Source organism: Carcharodon carcharias, chromosome 4 (genome assembly GCF_017639515.1).
Source record: "Carcharodon carcharias isolate sCarCar2 chromosome 4, sCarCar2.pri, whole genome shotgun sequence".
In the NCBI taxonomy this organism is placed as follows: Eukaryota; Metazoa; Chordata; class Chondrichthyes; order Lamniformes; family Lamnidae; genus Carcharodon; species Carcharodon carcharias.
Window position 1 is genome coordinate 140,778,336 of NC_054470.1, and position 26,309 is coordinate 140,804,644.

At 44.2% G+C, this 26,309-nt stretch overlaps 1 protein-coding gene across 1 annotated transcript in view; it reads right to left on the reverse strand.

Moving 5' to 3' along the window:
- Positions 1-224: 224 nt before the first annotated feature.
- The window catches only part of adgrv1 (adhesion G protein-coupled receptor V1), a 723,938-nt gene continuing 697,853 nt past the window's right edge, over positions 225-26,309 (reverse strand). Inside the window, 2 exon segments of the mRNA XM_041185339.1 lie at positions 225-772; positions 7,767-7,944. Coding sequence (XP_041041273.1) covers positions 654-772; positions 7,767-7,944 — 297 coding nt within the window. The 3' untranslated portion in view covers positions 225-653.

The window sequence follows — 26,309 nt, forward strand, 5'->3', positions numbered from 1 at the left end:
ACCCTCAACTCATTTAAAAGGTGTCTGGACATCAAGGGTCATCAAGGTTCATAATCTGCAGGGCTACGGACCATATGTTGGAAAGCGGGATTAGGCTGGAGGGCTCATTTTTTGGCTGGCGCAGGCACGATGGGCCAACTGGCCTCTTTCTGTACAGTAAACTTTCTATGATTCTATGAATGTAATAATAGTATAAGCTAAAGTCAGCATATGATATACAAGAATAACACCATAGGAACAACTTTAATTTGGGCTTATTTTTTTCATTTTCGCTATCAGAAATGATCACAAAATACAATTTATTGTGTTACTTCTACAGAAAGATGTAAATATTTCATACAAGCGCTTTATTGCTTGTTTTTATTTTAGAATTTGTTCTAAATGCTACATGAATTATACATACAAGTTAGTCACTGACTAAAATTTACTTCTCTATAGCTATATAAAAAACCCTACAGGAAATGCTTTTTAAATAGATTTGATTAAAGGCTAATCAAAGGTCAATCTCAGTTGAACATTACAAAACTGTAGTACAAACATTGAAAAGTATAACACTGCCCTACATTTTTAAATGCAAAATTTTAGTGCAAAAGAGATACGTCTGTAATGTATAAAAATATGGACAAATTTGATTTAAAAAGCACATAATGGTGTTAGAGGTGAGTGTCTGCTATTGGTATTCTTCGGAGTTCCACGATCTGTGAATTAGCAATGCTTCCACCATCTTGGCTTCCGTGATATGATTCATTATCACTGGCATTGAGGCCTGCACCTAAGGTAACAAGAAACATTAATTCAGAATAATTCTGAGAGGCATTTTTTGTTCTTTTCAACAGACAATATCAGAGTTTATGGACTGGAAATATCTCTGAAACAGTTTAAGGTTATAGTTTTGAATATGGTAGCACAGAAATTCTCTAAATGGCTCAGTGAATAAATAAAGCATGTGGCATGATATTGGACCAGACATTGTACTGAGCAAGTTAATCAACATTGGAGTAGTGTTTACAGTACTATAATTGGTCTCAGTGTCTCTAGACTAAAGTTATAAAAAAAAGCAAGGGTTCCTGCTTTTAATTGCTATCGAGTTATTCCTGTTAGAACGAACATGTGTGAACATTGGTGAAATCAGGATTTGGTTTAAATTCCAACTCATCAAAAATTATAAGGCTCTTATCCAAGCCAAAATTAAGTTGTGCTTTTCCCTATTCATTGCTGGGCTATGCTGGTTCTTCTTCTTCCAATGTGTTGACTTCAAAATCCTTATTTCTGTTTACAAAGTGTCCTCCCAACATCCTCCTCATCCCACCCTACTTTTACAAACTGCTCTAGTTCTATATTTTCTTTTTATTGAATATTCAAATGACATTGCGCTGAAAGAGGCTATTCAGCCCACCATGACTGTTGCTGGCTGCCCGATACAGCCATCCAATTAATTCCACTCCCCTGCCCTTTCCTAACAGTCCTGTATTTTTTTTGCCTCCATGTGCTTACCTAATACTCTTTTGAATGATACATTGAATCTGTCTCCACTCTTTCAGGCAGTGCATTTCAGATCACAACAACTTGCTTAGTAAGAAAAGCATTCTCAGGGTGCCTCTGGTTCTTTAGCTAATCACCTTAAATAGGTGTCTTCTTGTTACCAAATCTTGTGTCACTGGAAACAGTTTCTCTTTATTTACTCCATAATTTACTGCTGCATCTCCCTGTTGTTCTGCAGACCTAGAGGCAGTGCCACTGCTGCTCCACACCTGTTGCAGCCATTATGTCGACAGGTCACCTAATCCGCCATTCAGCCTGTAAGAATGCTGCAACACTTTCAGTCAAATCCAGGAACTCACCAGGACGCTTGCAAGAACATTCCAGAGTATCTCCAGACATTATACGGTAGCAGGAGTGCTTAAAAAAAGAACTTGCTTGCGAAAGTTGTGCTTGGGCCTTTAGATAATGCTAACACACAGTCCATCTTGCAGCTGAATGCTTTCTCTTTATATCACTAAAGACACAAGTTCATCTTCTGGGCCTCTGGAGTCCAAATTAGGCATTCTGCTGTCCTATCAGCCGGTAGGGTTGTGTGTCATCAGAATAGCGCTCCTTTTGAGGCCTCCGGTGCACACTCTGGATGCCCGTGTGGATGCCATTGGAGGCAGCCGACCAAACTGAAACTCATGCCCTTGAAACAATGCTTCTTGGGCTGTAGGTAATCTGACCTCGTAAAAAATTATGTAATATTTGCCTTTTTCTGCAGAAGACTGATATGTATATTCCATGTCCATTTTAGTTCTCCTGGTAGGATATTGTAAAATCCAATACAATGGAAATTGATAATTTGCTGCCAGTCCCTTGGTGATATTAATACTGTATGTACAGGTATTTAAAAAAACACAGTGGTCATTCAATGAGATGATATCCCATTAGAAGCAAAGCATTTTAACACTAGGCCCAGTTTATAAATCATAGCAGTTGCTATGCTATGTTGCTAGGTCACAAAATACATGTTTAAATTGGTTTTATTACCATGATGTCTATTTTAAGAGTTGCACTTGACTAATATCTCAATAGTCCTTAATGTCCTGTAATGTATGCTGAGCACACATCTTTTAATTTATTACTGTTAAGATAAAATGCAGGTACATAATGGTTGTACTGCCACAAAACTCTGTGCTGTAGGTCTACACAGAATAATTCTTAATAGAGTTCTGTATTTAATGGACATAGATGTCATGAAACCCTATTAGCGAACTGTTTTCTGATTTGGGGAGGCAAAACAGCCACAATAAGCTGAATCTTATCAGCCCTTGTGGATGGACTGGGAGGTGGGAATGCTGGCAAAATGACACGGAAAGGCATTGGGTGGCCAAAGATTCACAAACTTTTGAGTGAACTAATTTCTCCCCATCTCAATTCTAAATGATCGACCCCCTATGCTGAGACTGTGCCCCAATGTTTTAGATAGCCCTGCAGAAACAACCTCTCAGTGTCTATCCTGTCAAGCTCCCTCAGAATCTTGCATGTTTCAATGAGATCGCCTCTCATTCTTCTAAACTCTGGAGAACATAGGCTCAATTTACTCAGCCTCTCATCATAGGACAACTCTCTCATCCCAGGGACCAATCTAGTGAACCTTCACTGTACTGTCTCCAATGCAAGTATATCCTTCCTTAGATACGGAGGCCAAAACTCCATACCGTATTCCAGATGTGGTCTCACCAAAACCCTGTACAACTGCATTAAGGCTTTTTTATTTCTGCACTCCAATTCCCTTGCAATGCCATTTGCCTTCCTAATTGCCTGCTGCACCTGCATGCCAACTCTCTGTGTTCCTATGAGGACATCTCTGACTCATATTTACTTGTAACTTATACAAGGCCTGGTTAAGGCAGAAACCTATTTTTTAATTCATTCATGGGATGTAGACGTCGCTGGCTAGGCCAGCATTTTTTGCCCATCCCAAATTTCCCTTGAGAAGGTGGTGGTGAGCTACCTTCTTGAACCGCTCAGTCCATGTGATGTGGGTACATCCACAGTGCTGTTAGGGGGAGAGTTTCAGGATTTTGGCCCTGCAATAGTGAAGGAACAGTGATATATTTCCAAGTCAGGATGGTGAGGTGGCTTGGAGGGGAATTTCCAGGTGGTGGTGTTCCCATCTATCTGCTGCTCTTGTCCTTCTAGACGGTAGTGGTTGTGGGTTTGGAAGGTGCTGTGTAAGGAGCCTTGGTGAGTTCCTGCAGTGCATCTTGTAGATGGTATACACTGCTGCTACTGTGCGTTGATAGTGGTGGAAGTGAATGTTTGTGGATGGGGTGTCAATTAAATGGGCTGCTTTGTCCTGGACGGTGTCAAGCTTCTTGAGTGTTGTTGGAGCAGCACTTATCCAGGCAAGTGAAGAGTATTCCACACTCCTGTAGAGGGTGGACAAGTTCTGGGGAGTCAGGAGATGAGTTACTTGCTGCAGGATTCCTCGCCTCTGACCTGCTTTTGTAGCCACAGTATTTCTATGGCGAGTCCAGTTCAGTTTCTGGTCAATGGTAGCCCCCAGGATGTTGATAGTGGGGGATTCAGTGATGGCAATGACATTGAATGTCAAGAGGAGATGGTTAGGTTCTGTCTTGTTGGAGATGATCATTGCATGGCACTTGTGTGGTGTGAATGTTACTTGCCACTTGTCAGCCCAAGCCTGGATATTGTCCAGGTTTTGTAGCATTTTGGACTGCTTCATTATCTGAGGAGTCGTGAGTGGTGCTGAACATTGCACAATCAGCGAATATCCTCACTTCTGACCTTATGATGGGAAGGAAAGTCATTGAAACCAGGTGACGATGGTTGGACCTAGGACACTAACCTGAGGAACTCCTGCAGTGATGTCCTGGAGCTGAGATGACTGACCTCCAACAACCACAACCATCTTCCTTTGTGCTAGGTATGACTCCAACCAGCAGACAGTTTTCCCCCGATTCCCGTTGACTCCAGTTTTGTTAGGGCTTCCTCAGGTAACACTTGGTCAAATGCTGCCTTGATGTCACGAACAGTCATTCTCAACTCTGTCCATATCAAATATGGCACTGATTCAGAAGGGGCAGCAATAAGGAGAAAAATAGTTTCCTTGTTTCTGGCATGCATTACAAGATGCACTGCAGAAACTCACCAAGGCCCCTTAGACAGCACCTTCCAAACCCATGACCACTAACATCTAGAAGGACAAGGGCAGCAGATAGATGGGAACACCATTACCTGAAAGTTTCTCTCCAAGCTGCTGACCATCCTGACTTGGAAATATATCGCAAATACTTTTGGATATTTTTGCAATGCAATTAAGAGTTAAAGAACATACTATTGTCCTTGGGCAGCAAGCAATGGACCAAAGGGCACAAGTACCAAATTCAAAGCCTTTAGAAAAAAATCCCTTTATTCCATAGTTTAGTGGAACGTAGGACAAACGCCCAGAAAAAGTAGTAGATTCAGGATCAACTGGCATTTTTGAAGAAACTGAATTGCTATCATTTGAAAAAAGGAATTTTAAGTTATAGGGTTGAATCTTCGGGTCCTGCCAGGGGCGAGAACAGAGGTGGGCAAGGCCTGAAAATGCTGGTGCTGGCCGGGATGCTAGTTTCCCAATGCCATTCCTTGTACCGGCCATTTTGTGGAGGCAGGATCAGGGCCAACAGGGACTACTTGCCCACTCATTAATGCTCCTTAAGATTGTAATTAAGGCCAAATAAAGGAGGGCTGACTAAGATTTTCCAGTCTGCCTCTGGTTTCTCACAGCAGCGAGGGCTGTATTTTTTAACTGTATGGAGGTGGGAACTGGACAGCAGGTGGGGGCTAGCGCAGGTCTAGGTCCTCCCTGCCTGTTGAATCTATTTTTACTTAAAGATTTAAAGGAGTTGGATTGAGGGTGTTGAATTGCCTTCTCGGTTACTCATCTTCCATTACAACTTTTGCTCCTCTCAAGTTGAAAGGCCTCTGATTGGCATTCCAGCTTCCAGAACTCTCCATGCCAATTAAGGGGGCTCCCTGTGAAAATGTGAGTGACTGACTTCCCCTGGGATGGATTCGGGACTGACAAACAGTCCCAACATCTGTTTCCCACCCCCAGAAAGAAGATCCAGGCCATAGGATTAATAACAATACTTTCTTCATGGGATGTAGTGGAAGTAACTTAACTTGAAATTTTCACATGCTATCATTTAGGTGGTAACTGGGCGACTGGAAACTTGTGATGCGCCAGTGCATTTTCTAGTGGGCTCAACCAGAAGTGGTAAAAGTACCTGCCTCAAACAGATAGGGTACTTTATTTAAATATATATTTAGAGTGTTTCCATTCTGTTCTCCATTTCCTTTTGTTCTGGTGTGCAGGATGTGAGGTGAATAGCAGTCAATTTAAATTTGCATCCAGTGCTTAGAGGCCAAGAAACTGATACAATAAGTCTATTTTAGCCATTTCATACAATGTTTCTTTTTTTGTGTGTGTTTTTTACTGTTGATTTCTTGTGCACCAGTTGTAAATTATTTAATTATGGCCCCCGGCACAAATGAGTTTTGCAGTGGGAATCCCCCAGCATGCATATTTAGAAGAGGAGTATGCCAAGTAGGTCTAGTTGCATAAGTGATGCTCTGTACACACGGAGTGATGTGCAACTGCATAGAGAAATGCAGGGGAACACATTTTACTTTGAGAGATAATTAGTCCACACAGAGGCTCTTTTTCCCCAAGGAATTTGGAACAGTAATGCAGGTGACATCACTAAGATATGTGAATGTATAACTAACAGTAATGTTGGATCCTTTCTAGGAAACACTCTAACCATAGTATGCTATGCTTTCATTGGCATGAAAGTCCGACAGACCCTCAGTATGCAAACACCAAGTGTCACTACATGCTGAGGTTCTACCCCAGTGTTGCGAAGGATGGGTCTGGTCACGCTGCCGCGGAACGCTCCAAATAGTTGGACCGTGCTGTACCACCTGTCCCTCGTGGAAAAATTTATGCAGAGAAACACCTTTGACCACAAGTCCATCAGGCAGTGGTTGGCACGTAACGTCTTAGAGGTCCTAAGGGAAAAGGAGAGGGTGGACCCGGTGGGATGGTTCCCTGAGCAGACTGACGAAGTCATTTGGCAGAATGACTCATCACCAGAACTTTCCAACAAGCACCAAGATGTAGCTTGGCTGGTGGTGAGAAAAGCCCTCCCTGTCAGATCCTTCCTACACGCCAGGAGTCTCACCCCTTCGGCACATTGCCCTCAAGGTGGCTGTGGTGGGGAAGAGACCGTTGTTCACCTCCTTGTAGATTGTGCCTTTGCAAAGAAGGTCTGGAGAGAGATGCAGCGGTTTATGTCGAGGTTCGTCCCAAGCAGTTCTGTGACACAGGACTCTGTGCTGTAAGGGCTGTTCCCAGGGACCCACACCAAGATAAACATCAACTGCGGCTGGAGGATCATCAACTCGGTAAAAGACGCTCTTTGGTCTGCCCGTAACTTGCTGGTCTTCCAGCGCAAAGAGTTGTCCCCGACCGAGTGTTGCAGACTGGCACATTCCAAGGTTCAGGACTACGTGCTGAGGGAGGCACTAAAGCTTGCGGCAGCCGCTGCAAAGGCGCAATGGGGAAGGGTCGCTGTCTAAGACCTTTCTGCCACAGTTCACCGAGGGACTGGGAACTGTAAAGAGCCCCTCAGGATGTACAGCTCAAAATGAATGTCTGCCAATGATTGTAATATTCATTTTTTGTACTGATACACCTTGTGATTCATGTTGTAAAAGTTGAACCTGATTGTATTTTTGTGATGATGATTTTGAAATGGTTTGAAATGTTGTTGAAGATTTATGAATAAAGTATATTTTTGCAAAAAAAATGTCCGACGAGTCACTGTAGCCCAAATGGATGCATGCCAAGGTGTCTCCAACCAATTTTGATGGTTTTGCACACCTACTTAGTAATGGCATGGACATCTCAGGATCTGGGTCTGGAGGAAGACAGATGCAGAGTTATGCTATTTGCTATAAGGATACCTGCAGTCACCATGTAGCAAAGGGCTGGCACATCTAGTGACAGCAATAATCAACCACAGACTGAATTCATTACCAATGAAGGCATTATAGTGATGGACATGCTATCAAAAAACATCCAATATTACAGTTCATCTTGGTGGCTGTATCAGCTCTGCTATTTCAGTTTCCCTTGGAAACAGGAGTCTTTGCATGTACTAACCACCCGGTAAAATAAGGTATGTTCACTTCTATCAGCAAAATATGTATTAATCACTTACCAGTTTTTAAGGCAAATATTAAATCATCAAACTCCTGTGACTCCTCATCAGCCACCAGGTTGCTGTTGGTATAACCCCCTGTAGTGCCATAAATGCTGCCAATCTGTGGACTTTGCTTGAAGATACTGCTTGTTTGACTGCCAGGCCTTAAAGAAGCTCGTTCCCAGTCAGCAGGTATCTAAAGAAAGAGCAAATCTTTAACAATTAGAAACTTTAGTGTAAGAAAAACATATTTTATGTTAACAAATCAAGGTAAAACAACCAGGGGCAGAGATACAACCTATGAAGAAATGAGGTTTTGACTGAATAAAAACAGAAAGAGGATGGCAAATACTATTTTCATGAAAATGATGTTCTTCTAATAACCCAACTTGCCTGCATGGCTCAGTTAGTAGCGCTCTCAAGTTGTGCTTTGACCCTCACTCCAGCATGTAGGTGGAGTGAATTGCTGCTAAGGTTTTCTTGTCCATTGATATGATCTTGGTGGAAGAGAGACAGAAAACCGGAAAACTGGTTGTAGCAACAGTGACTAGCAGGAAAATAAATCTGGTGCAGTATTAAGGAATGGTGCAATGTTAGAGGTACTGTCCTTTGGATGAAATGTTACACTGAGGCCATGTCTGCATAATCCCTTTGTTGAAGATTCCATGCTATCATTTGAACAACAGTGAGTTTTCCCAGTGTTCTGGCCAACATTATTCCTACAATCAACACTGCCCAACAAATTAACTGGTCATTCATTTCTTTGCTGTGGGATCTTACACTGTGCAGAATAACTGCTGTGTTTGCCATGCGCGCAAAAGAGTGCACTGCTCCCTGAGACTAAGTACTGTCTCAGGGAGATTAGTGACAGTCTAAAAAACTTAAATAAAAATAAAAATATTATTAACATGTCCCCCTCATGTGACAATGTCACACAAGATGGGACTGAGGCCACTTATTAAAGTTTTTAAAAAGGAACATGAAACCTCATCCCACCAGTGGATGAGGTTTTATGTATTATCAGAAGCCTGCTGGGGCTCCTGGCCTGCCCGCCAACCTTAAGGGTTGGCCTTTAATTAATTTAAGTAACCTGTCAATAGCCTCTATTGGCCATTGACAGGTCGGCAGGCGGACAGCTGATTTCACTGTCTGCCCGCCTTCCTGAAAATTTAAATGGACCGGGATGACGTCGGGGGTTCCCCCCAACATCATCCTGCGTCATTTTCCCATCGGCGAGCGGGCCCCGCCCCCAAATCGCCGACGGGAAAATTCTGGCCATAGTGATTTCATTTTAAAGTAATTTATTACATGTGAAGTACTTTGGGGCATTTCTGAAAGTCGTGATCATGTGCTATGGGCAATGTAAGTTCTTTAACTACAAAATGACGTAAAAACTTTATATCAAAGAAAAAGTTATCCCAAAGGTTAATACAGTAAAAAACCTTTTAGTGGAAACTCTCTTATATAAAATGTTATCTTTCTACATTCATTCCTTTTAAGCAAGCATTGTCATAACTGTGAAACATTATGTGATTCCAACGATTAAACTCATGCCTACCAAAACAGTAGGTTTACTTTACATGATAGAAAGATTCAAATAGTCCCAGCAGACTTTCTTGAACTGCCTGTTTCACATGACAACAATGTGATGTTATCCAAGCCCTTGATAGCTGCATTATGTTTGTGAAATTCCTAAACTGTCCTCAGGGTCACAGTACTTTGTTAGATATGTGAAACTCTGACTGTTGCTTTTATTGGAAGTGTCTAAAGTTAACAATTCAACTTCAAATGAAAAGCTGATGTAAACTGACCATTTATGGTGTATCTTCCACATAGGCAAGTATATAACAGACTTTTATATAAATTTTAAAAGTAGTACTTTATAACTGAGAATTGCAATTAATTTAGGATTCTGAATAACCATTACGGAGGGCATTTAATTAAATTTGATATAATATCTTTCCGTAGGGATAATATCACTGAAAATTATGTTTTAAATTATAGTTTTCATTTTCACCCTGGGGTTCTAAAGGAGATAGCTGCAGAGATAGTGCATGTGCTGACTACGATTTTCCAAAATTCCTTAGATTCAGGAACATTCCCATTAGATTGGAAGTTGGCAAACATTACACCGCTTTTCAAGAAAGGAGGGAAAGAGAAAACAGTGAACTACAGGACAGTTAGCTTAACATCAGTTGTTGGGAAATGCTGGAATCTATTATTAAGGGAGGCTTAACAATGTATTTAGGAAAGCATGGTGTGATTAGAACAAGTCAACATGGTTTTAGTAAAGGGAAATCTTGTCTGACAAATTTATTTGAGTTTTTTTTTGAGGATGTTACTAGTAGGATAGATAAAAGGGAATGAGTAGGTGTAGTAAATATGGATTTCCAAAAGGCATTCAATAAGGTATCACACAAAAGGTTAATAGGCAAGGTGAAGGCTCATGAAGTTGAGGGTAATAATTTAGCATGAAGAGAGGGTTGGTAATGGATAGAAAGCAGCGAGTGGGCATAAAGGGGCTTTTGCAAGTTGGCAGGCAGTGAATAGTGGAGTGCCACAATTATTAGAGCTGGAGCCTCAGCTATTTACAATCTATATTAAAGAATTAGATGAAAAGAAAGTAATGTATCTAAGTTTGCTGCTGATACCAAGCTAGGTGGAAAGGTAAGCTATGGGAGGACACAGAGAGGTTGCAAAGAGATATAGATGTGCAAAGTGAGTAGGCGACAAAATGGAGCATGATGTAGGGTAGTGTGAAGTTATTCACTTTGCTCATAAGAATAAAAAAACAGGATTTTTTTTAATGGTGAGAAACTTGTATTTGTTGACGCTCAAAGAGACTTGTACAAGGAATGCAGGAAGTAAACATGCAGGTGCAGCAAGCAATTAGGAAGGCAAGTGGCATGTTAGCCTTTATTGCAGTAGGGATTCGAGCACAAGAATAAATAAGTCTTGTTACAATTGTACAGGGTTTTGGTGAGAGCACATCTGGAATACCGTGTGCAGTTTTGGTCTCCAGATTTAAGAAAGGATATACTTGCTTTGGAGGCGGTACAGCGAAGGTTCATTAAATCAGTCCCTGGAATCAGGGGGGCTTGTCCTATGATGAGAAGCTGAGTTAGTAGTTCTATATTCTCTGGAGTTTAGAAGAATGAGAGGTGATCTCATTGAAACTTACAATATTCTGATGGGGCTTGACAGGGTAATGCTGAAAGATTGTTTCTGCTGGTCGATGAGTCCAACATATGGGTGCACAGTCCCAGGATAAGGGGTTGATCATTTAGGATTGGGCTGAGGAAAAATTACTTCACTCAAAGGATTGTGAATCATTGGAATTCTCTATCCCAGAGGGTTGTGGATGGTCCGTTGTTAAATACACTTTTTGGTCTCTGAGGGAATTAAGGGAAATGGGGAGCAGACGGGAAAGCAGATTTGAAGCCCAAGATCAACTGTGATCATACTGAATCGCAGAGCAGGCTTGACAGGCCATATGGTCTATTCCTGCTCCTATTTCTTGTGCTTCCTCATTTGTCCACCTATGGGCTGGAACAAATTGGTTAGCTGGTGTGTGCCCAAGAATTGAGAGTTGACTTTTGTTTATAGGCTGGTAGCTTAACTCCAGCTGGCTAGAGGGGAAAATCAGTGCGGTTCCATTGGCTCGCTGTCAGTTTTTGCCTTTCTGGGATTGGCAAGACTCAAACGTGCAATTGCAGCAAAGATGGCCACAAACTTGGGAGGTGACTTTAGAGGGGAAAAAGAGGATAGAGATGGAGAGATAGTTTGCAAGGATAGAATGACAAGGGTGTGTTATTTGAAGAATAGGATAATGGTGGCTGTTTTAGAAGGTTGAAAAATACAGAGGAGAAGGAATTATTTACAATATGACTATTAAGGTCATGCACGGTGAACACAATTTGTTTTTAGTGCATCCACAGTATGTTTGTACATACTGTTTGTAAGTTTTAAACAGTTGCATTATTTGCTTACTTAGGGAAGAGTTGGAACCACTTCAGGGTCCTGATCCTGCTCTGCCTGTCAGGATACAAGCCTGGGAGATCTTCTGGTGGCCAATCAAGAGGCTGTCTCCGGATCTGCAGTCCAACTAAGTATGGCGTGCAGGTCCCTAACATTGCAGGCCCAAAGAGAGATCCTGCAGCCTTGGAAGGATAGCAGCCCCACTGCTTGAGGTGGGTGCTGTCACTATTGGAAGGGGAATGTGAGGGCACCTCCATCTTGATGCATCCACTGAAGAGGTATTAAATTCAATGAAATGAATGGTGGCCAGAGCTGAAGGTGGGAGGGTGAGCCCCTCAGGCTAGCCAGCAGTAAGCCATCTCCAAGCATCTACTGGACTTAATCCTCAGCGGAGGTCCATCTGCCGTTGGGATTCCCATCAGTCCACAATTGAGTGTGCAATTATGCAGATTGGCTACCTGCTGCTGCTGGGAGCCCCTGCAGGTGCTGACCCGCTTCCGTGAAGATTGCCTGGCAGTGGGAATGCATTAGGATGATGACCCGATGCGTATTTCTCCGAAGTTCCTCCTGGTCCCACCTTGTAGCTTACCCCCAAGGGATCAGGATTATTCCAGCTTTAATAAAAACTACTGCTGTTCAAAAGTCATCCATTGTGTGAAGTGATTTGCAATCCTTATTTGTTACAAGAGCTCCATAAATCTCAGTTATTTCAGTGCTGTTTAATTGTGCTTGAATACTTGTATTTGTTGGGCAATTGTGTCATCTACAATATTTTCTAACACACAGAATACAAAATACAATGGTACAAATAGATATTTCTGTGAGGATTGAGTTTAGCAGTTATAACTCCTCTTTTCCATTTTTGCAGCCCAGATTTGAATCTATTCAACTCAGACTGACATGATGCTTATCTCTACGGTTGGCAAAGATACTAATAAGGAATGCTTCATCTAGGATTAGGGCAAATGATTCTGCGTAGACAGTTTGATGGCAGCAGTAGACAGTAAATCAAGTTCTGAATCTGAGTTGCAATACAATTGGGGCTTTTAGTTGGATTCAATGGATTTAGTTAAGAGCACCTCACATACTTATATGGTAAGCATACACGGTTGCAAATCTCAATAACAGTGTAGATAAGATACTACTTAATTGGTTTACTTCAGGCATATAACTAATTACACTATTCTTCTACAAATCATCTAGAATACAGTTAATTGGATAGAGACATACTGTTCACCAATTACTTTGGGTCAATTCATAACAAGTATATCGTCTACTGCAACCATCATATGCAAGGTGGTAGTCTTTAAGGGATGCTACGATGGTTGGACACAATTAAATGCTAGCTAAACCACATTTTCTTTGTGGCACAGTGTATAGCACAGTGTGGAGCTGCATAAAAATGCAACATACAGAACCATTTAAAGGAATGGCTATTGGGTGAGTTAGGACATGGATTTTATAGGAAGAGTTTATTGAAAAAAATGTTAATTATCTTTGAGCTAGAAACTTCTAACTATACTTTATAAGACTTCAGTAATGTATTAATGGGGAAAACTGCTCTCTGGTTTCTACCCGGCACACTGCCTCTCATGTGCTGCGGTGTTAGATTCCTAGGACCAATCCTTCTATCCATTGGAAAACTTCAAATGTCACAAGAGCTGCTGCCTAACCTTTGATTACATCTGTGCCAAAAATAAAGTGCACTTTGTGACATAACCAGAGAGGAGGCCATTAATCTTAGGCACTGCAGAAAATAAGGAAGTAAATCCTTTGGTATGGTAGTGGATGGGATCCAAAGAATTATTACTCACTTTGCTTTATCATTATTATCGTAGCAGCCAGCTAATAACTGGATGGCATTAATATAGAACACGAATCACTGACAGTGTAAAGTTTACTTGAATTTATGAAAGTTAGAAATCAAAGGATAGTTATATAAATCTTTTTGTTGGATTTAAAATTTCTGGAAGTTTCGATACTCTTTCTGAAAATGAAAATGATTTAAACAAATGTATGCTGTTTTCGCGCAGTTTTATAAGGAAATTTTAAAACAGCAATGTCCCAGATTTTGTGCTCAGTGGGAAATGAATAGCACTAGCCATATTTACTCTCACCTACAGACTTTACATGTGGGTTTGCACTGATTAGAAAGCCATTTCTGTGCAGCATTCCCTCCTTTGGGTCTGGGGCCTATATGAGCAGGACAAGCAACTGACCAACCAGACTGAAGAATTTGTACTAAGCTGCGTAACCTGCACCAGGATTTGTAATTTAGAATAGTTAATTCAATGCTAAATCATGCAAAGAAAGCAAAATAAGGAGGGAAAGAAATATAAGATTTAGAGACAGAAATAAAATAGAAAGAAAATGTTAAACAAAAATCACACAAATCTTACAATTTTTAAAACCTCCAATAATCATTAAAATTTGAAGGAATGAGGATTCCACGATTGTAAAACTCAATTTTCAGTGCCAGCAACATTGTTTGGTAGTATTTAAGATTTATCATGCCGTTGAAACTATGCTTATATTGGAATGGACAGCCCTAATTTTTGCTGGTGAGTTTAGAGGTTATCTATCATGTAAGTGCAGCAACTTAATTTGTTTATTTTATTCATTTACAGAATGTGAGGTTCACTGGCTAGGCCAGCATTTTTATTGCCCATCCCTAATTGCCCTTGAGAAGGTCGTGGTGAGCTGCGTTCTTGAAACGCTGCAGTCCCTGTGATGTCGGCACACCCAAAGTGCTGTTTGGGAGGGAGTTATAGGATTCTGACCCAGCGACAGTGAAGGAACGGCGATACACTTCCAAGTCAGGATGGTGAGTGGCTTGGAGGGGAACTTCCAGGCTCTAGTGTTCCCATGTATCTGCTGTCTTTGTCCTTCTAGATGGTAGTGGGTCGTGGGTTTGGAAGGTGCTGCCTAAGGAGGCTTGGTGAGTTCCTGCAGTGCATCTTGTAGATGGTACACACTGCTGCTACTGTTCGTCGGTATCAGAGGGAGTGAATGTTTGTGGATGGGGTGCCAATAAATGGGCTGCTTTGTCCTGGATGGTGTCAAGCTTCTTGAGTGTTGTTGGAGCTGCACTTATCCAGTCAGGTGGCGAGTATTCCATCACACTCCTGGCTTGTGCCCTGTAGATGGTGGACAGGCTTTGAGGAGTCAGGAGGTGAGTAACTTGCTGCAGAATTCCTAGCCTTTGAGCTGCTCTTGTAGCCACGGTACTTATATGGCTAGTCCAGTTCAGTTTCTGGTCAATGGTAACTCCCAGGATGTTGATAGTGGGGGATTCAGCGATGGTAATGCCACTGAATGTCATTGCCTGGCACTCGTGTGGCACAAATGTTATTTGATACTTGTCAGCCAAAGCCTGGGTATTGTTCAGGTCTTGCTGCATTTGAACATGGACTGCTTCAGTATCTGAGGAGCTGTGATAAACTTCCACCTTTTTCAATGCTGTATTCCCCTGTTGAGGTGCTATTACAGCACAGATTTTGGAGGAGCTGGGAAACTCAAACAGTAACTTCCTGATTTCTCCATTTAACAGCGCATGTGTAATCGCTGGAAGTTGCTGTCTGATTTATGCTTCAATAACAATGAGCACTGAGATTTTCCTGTTATTTTTAACCTCAAAATTTGAGCAATTTCTTTTTGTACTGGGCTTTAATTGAAACCCTTTAGGTACTTTCAAATTTCCCAATCAGTTTCAGCCAGGTGTGTATTTCTAATCTGTTTTTTTAATCTTGATGCACAACTGTTATTGCAGACCTCAGACATTCACCACTACTGAATGTGTTGGAATCATATCAATAAAAAAAATACACATTCATTTTTTCCTACATGTCAATGCATTAAGTCAAATAAGCAAATACGTAAGGCATGTCTACACTAATAATTGTGATGGGTGCACGTCTTTGATACAGGATCTACATAAACAGGGAACTAATGCAGATTAGACCTCGCTCCCAATGGAAGAGTTAGGGCAGGATTTTCTCTTTGTTGTGCGGATGCTGTGAGTGGGCCTGCGAGCGGCTGTGAAATGGACCGCTGCCTGCAACCAGGCCCCGAAGGTGATTTTATGCTGGCAGGCCAATTAAGGCCCGCCTAGCTTGAAACGTGGCTCTGCACTGGCCAGGAAGAGTCGAGTGGGGATGGGGGCCTGGCAGCCACTGGGTCCAATGGCGGCCCCGCGGCCAGTTTAAAAGCGGCCCAGGCAGCCCCTGGAAGGCTGCCACGGTGGACGTTCCCTGAGCCGGCACCATGGACCCAAGTGCAGCTTGACACAGCAGGCAGGAATCTGTGTTGGGTGGGCACTTGGCCCCCTGCTTCTCTGATCAGTGCCTCGCCGCCTCCTGGAGGAGGTAGCTGCCAGGAGGGACATCCTTGTCCCCAGGGATGGGAGGAGGAGGCCACTGCACCTCACCAAGAGGGCATGGGAGGAAGTGGCAGTGCTGGTCAGCAGCCGTGATGTGGTGCGGTGCTCCTGGGTGCAGTGCCGAAGCGCTTTAATGACCTGCTGTGCTCAGGGAGGGTGAGTAGCATGTTGGCATGAGTCAATGTGCAGATGTGTTAAGCTCTGGCTGTCCCCCCGTGGACCTCAGGGATGCTAGAGTCTGAGTGCCAACTGTCAATCACACCGGAGCTGGCTAAGGGAGTGAGCTCTGGCTGCTTGGACTGAGTACCTTGCAGCTCGAAGGCCACGACTTGGATGTGCCCTGCCAGGTGCTCCACTGCTCGGATTGGCCAGGCTGCAATGGTGCTGCATGTACAGAATGAACTGATCGGTGCTCCACTGTTGTTTCAGGCCCACAACAATATAGAAAGGTCGCGGACTGGTGGAGGCCCTGCTAGCCTCCTAATCCTCTTGTGGTATGAGCAAGAAGCCCCAGAGCTTGAGAGCCGGCACGGCCCACATACAGCCAGGCGTGGAGAGGCGGGGGAGCCAGACGAAGATATGAGTGCGGTGCACAGAGGTGAGAATTTCGGCTTATGCAACCATTCTCATTGATGTACTTAAACAGTCATGGTACAGTTTAAGTTTGTTATGGACAAAGAAATCGACAAATTGCAAAAAAATGTTTTGGATTGGGGGAGAGTGGATTTTAGTAAAATTAGGCTGGATCTGGCCAAAGCAGACTGGGAACAGCTACTTGTGGGGAAATCTACAGAGGAACAATGGGGGGGCGTTCAAAAAAGAAATGGGGAGGGTACAGGCTCAACATGTTTCCTCTAGGCTGATAGGAAGAAGTAACAAGCCCAGAGAACCATGGATTACCAGACATATTCAGGTTACGATGAGAAGGAAAAGAGAGGCTTTTAGCAGGTATAAAGGAAGCAAATCAGCAGAGGCATTAATGGAGTACAGAAAGTGCATGGTGGAGCTTAAGAAAGCAATTAGGAGAGCAAAGAGGGGATATGAGAAAGCTCTGGCTGGTAAAAGTAGGGAAAATCCCAAGATATTCTATAAGTATATCAGGGAAAGAGTAGGGCCCATAAGGGACCAATCTATGGGTGGAGCTAGAGGACATCGCTAAAGTGTTGAATGAATACTTCACATCCATCTTCCCCCAAGAGAATGAGGATGAAGGTAACGAACTCGGGGAGAGAGACTACGAGGTTCTTAAGCAAATTGATATGGTGTGTGATAAGGTATTGGAGGCTTTGGCAGGCTTAAAAGTGGACAAATCTCCAGGTCCAGATGATTTGTGTCCCAGGCTGCTGAGGGAGGCAAGGGAGGAGATCGCAGGGGCTTTGACCCAAATTTTTAATTCCGCTTTGGCCACGGAGGAGGTGCCAGAGAACTGGAGAACAGCTAATGTGGTTCTGCCATTTAAGAAGGGTTGTAGAGATAAGCCAAGGAACTACAGGCCAGAGAGTCTCACATCAGTGATAGGGAAACTATTGGAGAAAGTTCTGAAGGAGAGTATATATCTCCACTTGGAAAGGCAAGGTTTGATCAGGGATAGTCAGCATGGCTTTGTCAGAGGGAGGTCATGCCTAACAAATTTGATTGAATTTTTTGAGGAGGTGACCAGGTGTGTAGATGAGGGTAGTGTAGTTGATGTAGTTTACATGGATTTCAGCAAAGTCTTTGACAAGGTCCCACATAGGAGACTTATAAAGAAGGCAAAGGCACATGGGATACAGGGTAATTTGATAAGGTGGATTCAAAATTGGATTAGTTGTAGGAGACAGAGTGTGATGACAGAAGGATGCTTTAGTGACTGGAAGCCAGTGTCCAGTGGCGTACCACAGGGATCTGTGCTCGGTCCCCTATTATTTGTCATTTATATAAACAACATAGATGACTATGTGGGGGGTAGGATTAGTAGGTTTGCGGATGACACAAAGATTGGCTGGGTGGTTAACAGTGAGGTTGAGTGTCTTGGGCCACAGGAAGATATAGACGGGATGGTCAAATGGGCAGATAAGTGGCAGATGGAATTTAACCCTGAAAAGTGTGAGGTGATACACTTTGGAAGGAGTAAATAGATAACGAAGTATTCAATGAATGACATGACACTAGGAAGTTCTGAGGAACAAAGGGACCTTGGCATGTTCATCCATAGATCTCTGAAGGCTGAGGGGCATGTTAATGGGGTGGTGAAAAAGGCATATGGGACACTTGCCTTTATCAATTGAGGCATAGATTACAAAAGTAGGGAGGTCTTGTTGGAGTTGTCTAGAACCTTGGTGAGGCCACAGCTGGAGTACTGTGTGCAGTTCTGGTAGCCACATTATAGGAAGGATGTGATTGCACTGGGGGACTGGGGGGCGGGGGGGGGGGGGGGGGGGGGGGGGGGGGGGGGGTGCGTGCAGGGAAGATTCACCAGGGTGTTGCCTGGGATGAAACATTTACATTATGGAGAGGTTGAGTAGACTTGGGTTGGTTTCGTTGAAGCAGAGAAGGCTGAGGGGTGATCTGATTGAGGTGTACAAGATTATGAGGCGCATGGACAGGGTGGAAAGGGAGCAGCTGTTCCCCTTAGTTGAAGGGTCAGTCACAAGGGGGTATAAGTTCAAGGCGAGGGGCAGGAGGTTTAGGGGCGGTTGTGAGGAAAAACCTTTTTACCCAGAGGGTGGTGACGATCTGGAATGTGTTGCTTGGGAGGGTGGTGGAGGCAGGTTGCCTCACATCCTTTAAAAAGTACCTGGATGAGCACTTGGCACGTCATAACATTCAAGGTTATGGGCCAAATGCTGGTAAATGGGATTAGGTAGGTAGATCAAGTGTTTCTCACTTGTTGGTGCAGACTCGATGGGCCGAAGAGCCTCTTCTGCACTGTGATTTTGTGATGTAAGCCTCAAAGCTGGAGTCCCCATTGATCATTGGAAGACGAGGGCATCATGATGCAGATCTCAGTTGTCCCACCAGGGTGCCTGGCATGCACAGTGACTGTGATGACTTTAACTAATGACACGTCCTTCTTGCTTTTAGGTTCACCAGCAGGTGTTCGCTCTTCGGACCCTGAAGGGCCTCCCCTGACACCGGAAGACCACCGGGCATCATTTGCACCCGCTCTCTGAAGCAGGCACAGCGCAGCTACCAGCACCTCGGTGGGCATTAGTGCAGCAGCAAGTATCTCGGTGCACATTAGTGAGGGCACTTCACAATCGGTTGAGGTGCAGGCAGAGGCAGAGAGTGCCCAGGGCGCCGGTAGTCAGAGGACTGCTGGGGGCCAGGATGATGCTCAGTTGAAGGCTGATGCTGAATCTCTGGAGTCATCCAATAGGCGGCACATGCTGGATGTCCAGTGAGATTTGCGGGAGGATTTGGTGGAGATCCATGAGGAGTGGGAATGATGATCTGCATGATGGAGGTGTCAATGCGGAGCATGAGCACTGTGTTGACCGTCATGACCGAGTGCACTGCCTCTTCCATTGAGAAACTGGTGACTCTCATGGAAAAGCAGCTCCAGGACAGAATCAGGGGTTCCTGGGGTTGCGCTCAAACCTACAAGCTCTCACGCAGGCATGACCTCAGGTGGTCAGTGTCAGTGTGGGAGATGGATGAGGCACCAGTGTCCCAGCTAGGTGCCCGTCAATCAATAGTGTGCAGAGAGGTCCAGTGTGACCTCACGTTGGCACTCGAGCCTGTTGTCTCTGCAGGCTCCTCTTAGGGCGCTCTGGATGACGGCAGCAGTTCCTCCGCCAGTGACCATGGCATCTGATGAGTTGCCAGCTGAGGCACTGGATGCTCCCTCCCATGCAGCGATAGCACAGGCTCCACTGGCCAGAGGACGACCACCAAGGTCATCAAGACAGCAGAGTCAGCAGGCTGTGTCCATACCGGTGCCAGCGAGGGGGCAGCACCCAGATGTAGCACTCGCAAACATAAGTTAAAGGCACCATGAGCACAAGATGGACAGGTCACGGGTGATTTTACATCCATTTTTGTTTAGTTTATGTATACGGGTCTGATGTTGAATACCAGAAAAGTTCCTGTTAAGATTGTTGAACTGTCAGAATGACATACATCATGTTTTTGTCTTCATGGCCTGAGTATGCTTCATCTTTTTATTTCACTGTGCGGGGAACGCCATTATGTAATGCTGGACATAGGTGGCTCTGAACTTTATTGCACAGGCACTGAGTGTTCTTTGCGTTCAAATGAAAGGGTCCTTTCAGATATCTGGGACGGAGGATGCACCCCTGGCATGCATTTGAAGCTGATCTTTGATAGCTTAGCTGAAGGAGTGTTGGTTCAAGGCGTCCCTGCCTCCCTGCAGGTTATCGAGGTCTGCCTCCATGCCCTTAGCATTCTTCTCACCATGCTCCACTTCAGACTCACTGCTGGACTCATCATCTGTGGCCTGTGGAGCTGCATCAAGATCCTCTTCCTCCAGTGGGTTCCCCTTTGCCAGTGCCAGATTGTGAAGGGCACAGTACGCAACCACGATCAATGACAACCGCTCTGGGATGGGGGTATTGTAGTGCGCCCCCTGAATGGTCCAGGCATCGGAAGTGCACCTTGGGGAGACTTATGGTCCTCTTTACCACTGCCCTTGTGGAGGCATGACTCGTATTGTACCACTTCTCTGCCTTTGTTCTTGGTGGTGGAGAGACGTCATGAGCCACCTCTTCAATAGAAAGCCCTTGTCACCCAGCAGCCATCCATCCAGTCGGGCTGGAGCACTGAATAGCCTTGGCACCTTGGAGTGTCTCAGGATGTAGGCATCATGGGAGCTGCCAGGGTACCTTGCACTGACTTGCAGAATCTGTATCCTGTGGTCACACACTACCTGCACATTAATGGAGTGGAATCCCTTCCTGATGAAGGCACCCGGGTGACCCGCTGGTGCCTTGATGGTCACATGCATGCAGTCGATTGTACCCTGGACGTAGGGGAACCCAGCAATTACTGCAAAGCATTTGGCTCACTCAGCCTGGCTGGCCTCCTTCGTATGGTAAAGAATAAAGGTCAGTACCTGCCTGAACAGAGCTGCAGGCACCCAAGCTAAACAACTGTGGACAACTAATTGGGACACTACACACAGATCCCCCACTGACCTCTGGAAAGAGCTGGAGGCATAGAAGTAGAGGGCCACTGTGATCTTCAGAGCCACTGGCATGGGTGATCTGGCAAATGGAGGTCACGTCCTCCCTTGAGAGGCGGAACTTCCTTTGGCATTGCACCTCAGACATATTGAGGTAGCTGCATTGCTGCCTGTAAACCCTGGCAGCAGGATAGTGGCGTCTTCTGCGGGCCCTTCCACCTTGGACCACCTGCTGGCCCTGCGCCCCTTGTGCCTGCACCTCTCCTCTCACAGGTCCCTCCCTTTGAAGCTGCATAGGGACACGTGGCCTCCTCTCCCTTCTGCCCCTCTCTTCCTCAGAGGTGGAGGTGCCTCCAGCGGAGAGCATAATCCCCATTACCAGGGTACGGGAAGACTGTCTGATACCTGGAAGGGTCCAAAGGGTCTGAATCCTTTGGGGACCTGGCAGAAAGCAATGAGTCCTGGACTGAAGCCTGGAAATGCTATGAATGAAGCCCTGAACAGAGAAGAAACTGCCAAGTACCAATAGCAACCAGCTGCAAACTATCTCCAAAACTCAATGCAGCTGACCCTTTTTATCACACCCTTGGATAAGGTTTGTGAAAATGTTGGCAGCCTGCCTGCCCATTTTGCCCACGCAGTGAGCAGCAAATTGCATGGGCAACATAAAATTGCCATCAATTGGACTGTTAATGGCTTTAAGTGTCCGCTTAATTAATGGTGGGCGCTCAAGCGAAATATTGTGAGTGCGCAATAATGTTGGGAGGCTCGCCCGATGTCATCATACACTATTTTACTCCCATTTGGGTTGGGCGTGCGCCCGCCCATGGGACAAAATATTCTACCCTAAGCAAATCTAAGTCAAATTCTATCCTGATTAAAAATGTAGGGAATTGTAAACAAGCAGTCTTTTAAGATTAAAAGCAATCCGAGTCTGTTGTACATTAGGTAACGCAACAGGCGGAATTTTCTGCTCCCATTGGCAGTGGGTGTATTTGGTGGTGTGAGCAGACAATATGGTGAGAAGGCCAAAAATCAGTTTTACGCCATTGTGAAACCAGTTTGCAATCGTCCGCTCCATCCAGTGTTTTCCACTGCTGCACACTGGGAACCAAATGTCAATTCTGTAGCATCTCATTATAAGCCCTGCTTGCTGAAATCATCCCCTCATGCTCGATCATCTGGGCACACCAACATGTTTCACAACCGTACGTAAGCAATGTGCACCTGGCGAGTTGCACTTTGCTCGGGACTTTGAGGTTTGTTTGCCTACCTTACTTCGGCAGCACTTGCAATCATCAGCGCCAGGCCTCGCAGGCAGCACCACATTACTTTTAGAGGGGGGCTCACGGGCAGGACTCTACCTACCAGACCAGCTGTAAGGTGGGGGTGGCTTTTCAATGGCTGCAGGGTTAGGGCTTATGTGGGGAAGAGGTAGAAGTGGCCTCAGGCAAGGGAAGAGGCTGCAGGGCGAGGAATGCACTGGGGAAGGGGGGGGGTATCCCAGGGTGTGTGTGGGGGCACATGTTGAGCTGTGCAAGTGGCCTCAAGATGGTGAGGGCTGAGGAGGCAGTCTCCAGAGGAGCTGAGGACATATGGAGATGTGAGGGTGTGTATGAGAGGGTGAGTGGTGTTCTGCCTTGAGCTGGCAGTGAGCGAGATGCCAGTGAATGTGTGATGGTCTTGTGAGTGTGAGAGTTTAGAGTGATGAGATGGTTGCCTTCCTCTGGTGGCACGGATAAGATCATTCATCCTCCTTCTGCACTGGATAGCTAACCTCTTCTGTGCAGTATTGGCACTGACCACCACTGCCACCATCTCCTAAGTTGGACTGGTGAGATTGTTGGACATCGTGCGGCCAGAGTGGTGGGCGAGGGGAGTGGGGGGAGGTGGTGGGGTGGTAGGTCATGACATTGGGCCTTCAAAAGGCATTCCAGTGACGGGTCACTGAATTCTTCTTGGCTTTCAGGGCCATGCCTTCCCTGGAGCAGTCCTGGGCTGCAAACATTGAGAACTGCATGCATGGTTGCAGTTTAGGTATGGCACCAAAAATGAGGAATTGCTGAGGTAACAGTGTGGCAGACAATTCAGAGGCCACCTGCCAGCGAGACGGTGTGTTTCCTGTGGCTGCATAATTAATGAGGCAGAAAGCTGACGATAATGCATGAAAATCCACCATTGTGGCCGGTGGATGGATAAACCATTGTTTTTCATGCCCACTACCGCACTTAGTACAATTGTGGGATGATTTCGCCCAACATGGGATATAGACAGAGATAGCAGATTTCAACTTAGTGGCTCCCTGGAGTACAGAATGACTTGGATAAATTGCACTGTAATACCAATGAGCAACACAGGCCCTATTTTAACGCTATGCAAGTAGGTGGGGTTTGAATGGGTAAAATTGGGCCCCAGGTTTCTAATCAGTTCAATAGCAATTATAGTTTAGTAAGTGACGGTTAACTGTTTAAATTCCATAGTGCAGCAACTATGGGAGATTCATATGAAGAAGATGCAGGTGTAATTTTAATGTTGTCTTTATAAACTTTTATTTTAAAAAAAAATGAAATTGTTCTTTACTTGTTTCTGTGTTAACTTTGCAATTAATATAATCCTTCAGTACAGTCTGTGTCAGACATTTTCTATGGATTTTGTAAAAGCCTTAATGTATTGTTACAGTCTCTGCAGAGACCAATAACTTTTAAAAAGAGATCTGAATTTCCAGTTACTAGCTGAAAGAATGACATGGCAAGATTACACATTTAAAACGATCACTATAACAAATGACTAAAACCACCAATAACTGAACACTTTTTTGTAGACAACTTATACTTTAAATGATAGAAAGGAACATTTACCTTCTACACTTATCTTACATCACACTCTCCATGGAATTACAGTCCTTGTAGCTAACAGTCTAAGGTGCTCCCAGCTTCTAATTGGTTCCCGTATCCCACCCCCTATCCCTGCTTCATCAAGTAGTAACTTTGAGCAACCATCTCTAAGCACTTTCCTCAGTTATAGGAGAGTTTCTTAAATCCACCACTGGCAGTAAAGCCTGTTCCAATAATTCTTCTAACCCCTGGCCATGCTAGAATAAATCTCCCAAAATCCGTAGATGGCTTTAGGATGCGACTCTTCAGCTAGAGACCGTCTCCCTTCTGCATCTGGCTGTGGTAGCTCACAAAGTCAAGAAACTTTTTCTCTCTGCCGAACACACAGAATCTCTGTCTACCTGTGATATTTATTGATTTGAAGGGCAGCCTGTAATCTGATCACAAAAATGGCTTCCTCTGTCCTCTTCCCAATGGCAATGTGAAACACATTAACATTGCATCTAGGTTGTAATATTAATTAACTATTTTTGACCTCAATTCCCTTTCATTTTAGAAGTGGATAATTTATAGCACAACTGTTTACAACCTATAACACCTTGCTTTGGGAGACTCAGGGTCAACTCATTGCAAACTCAGAGACTGTTGCCATTTTTTCCAAGCATAAATACCTTGCACTTTCTTCTCAGTGAAACAATCTAAGCCTTCCTTCGATCTCTAACAATCAAACCGCCCTGGTTTGCAGTCAGGCAGACTTTGGAAAAGGTCAGGTGACTCCTTTCATTTTATCCTAAATTTAAAGCTCTAGTCTCCAAAATATAACAATCTTATAAACCTCATAATTGTAATAGCATATATACTTTTTATCCTCTTTCTCTCTTTGGATCTTCATGTTTCACACCTTCATTGCTCAGTGGGAAGCAATTGATCTACCTTCATGTTATTCTGATAAAGGGTCCTGAGGAACAGACCAAAATGGTGCTTCCTTCAATATTTGTTCCCCTTTCAATCTTTGTTCTGTGCCTTCCTATGATGGAATGGGCTCCTCTGCTGTCCAGTACTGTGAAGCACAATGCATTGCAGCTTTGCAACAACATTAGTCATTTGAACAAGAATTCAGTCAACTTTGTTTAATCATATAAGTCCTGCCCTTAATGTGACAAATTCATACCTAGAGCTTATAATTCCAAAATTAAACTGAACATTTTTTGGAAGTTGCTGGTTTTAAATGAAATACAGCAGCACCATAACACTTTCTGTCTCACAGGGAAGAACATGATGCATGTGTCTATAAAGCTCCATGAAATTTGTGTGAATACACAGATACTAATTTATCTGGATGCCTGCAGAATGTGGTGGAAAATGTTAACACCCACTTATGGACAACATGTTCACTGAAAGCAGCCAAGATAATCTGCTCTATACAGCTGGTTCTAGAAGAAGAAAACAACTCCTTAAAGAGTAACACTCTGCACCGTTTTGCTATTACTGGAATATCCTGAAACATGTATTGCTTTACTGCTAGTTAAAAAGGAAATTAAATTCAGGCAGAGTTTCATTTCATTACATTGATAGTTGCTATCACTACAGCTATGTCTTATTCTACTGGAGACAACACTTACGTTTCAGTAGTGAAACCAAGGACTAGATTTTCCTCTGCAATGCCACTGGAAATTAGAGAAGGGAAAGATAGTGCAGGCAGAATAGTGGTGGAAAAGACAGGAAAACAGGGCAATGAGGTGTAATATTTCCACCCCACTCAATCTGAACTTTCATTCCCTTGCCTATAATGGGACTGCTGCCATCCCTGCCCTCCCTACTGCACACCAAAAGGTGAGGCTCAGCTTCCTGACACATTTCGTTCCCATCCATCGTCCATAGGAGCACCTTGTGAAAGGTGATGGTAAGCCCTGACTGTAAACAGTCAGGTACTGAATTTTCTGAACGGAGTGGGCATGGGCCTAATGGAGGCTTCCTCTCCATCCTGGCTTCACAGCATCATTTTTTGAGGTCAAGGCCTTGGCTGGAAGCCTACAAAGCTTTCCTCTTTTTCTCTTTCGGACCCTTCTGCATCTTCAAATGACTGGTTATTTCTTATGATTTTGCAGTAGTGGTGTGATTCTAGCACTGCTGAGATTTTTCATAATCTCAGCAGCTGACTCCCATTTGATAGCAGGGAATGCTAGCTTTAGAACCTACCCTGTGTTGCAACTGATACAGAAAAATGGGTCAGGGTTGCTGTGATCTCA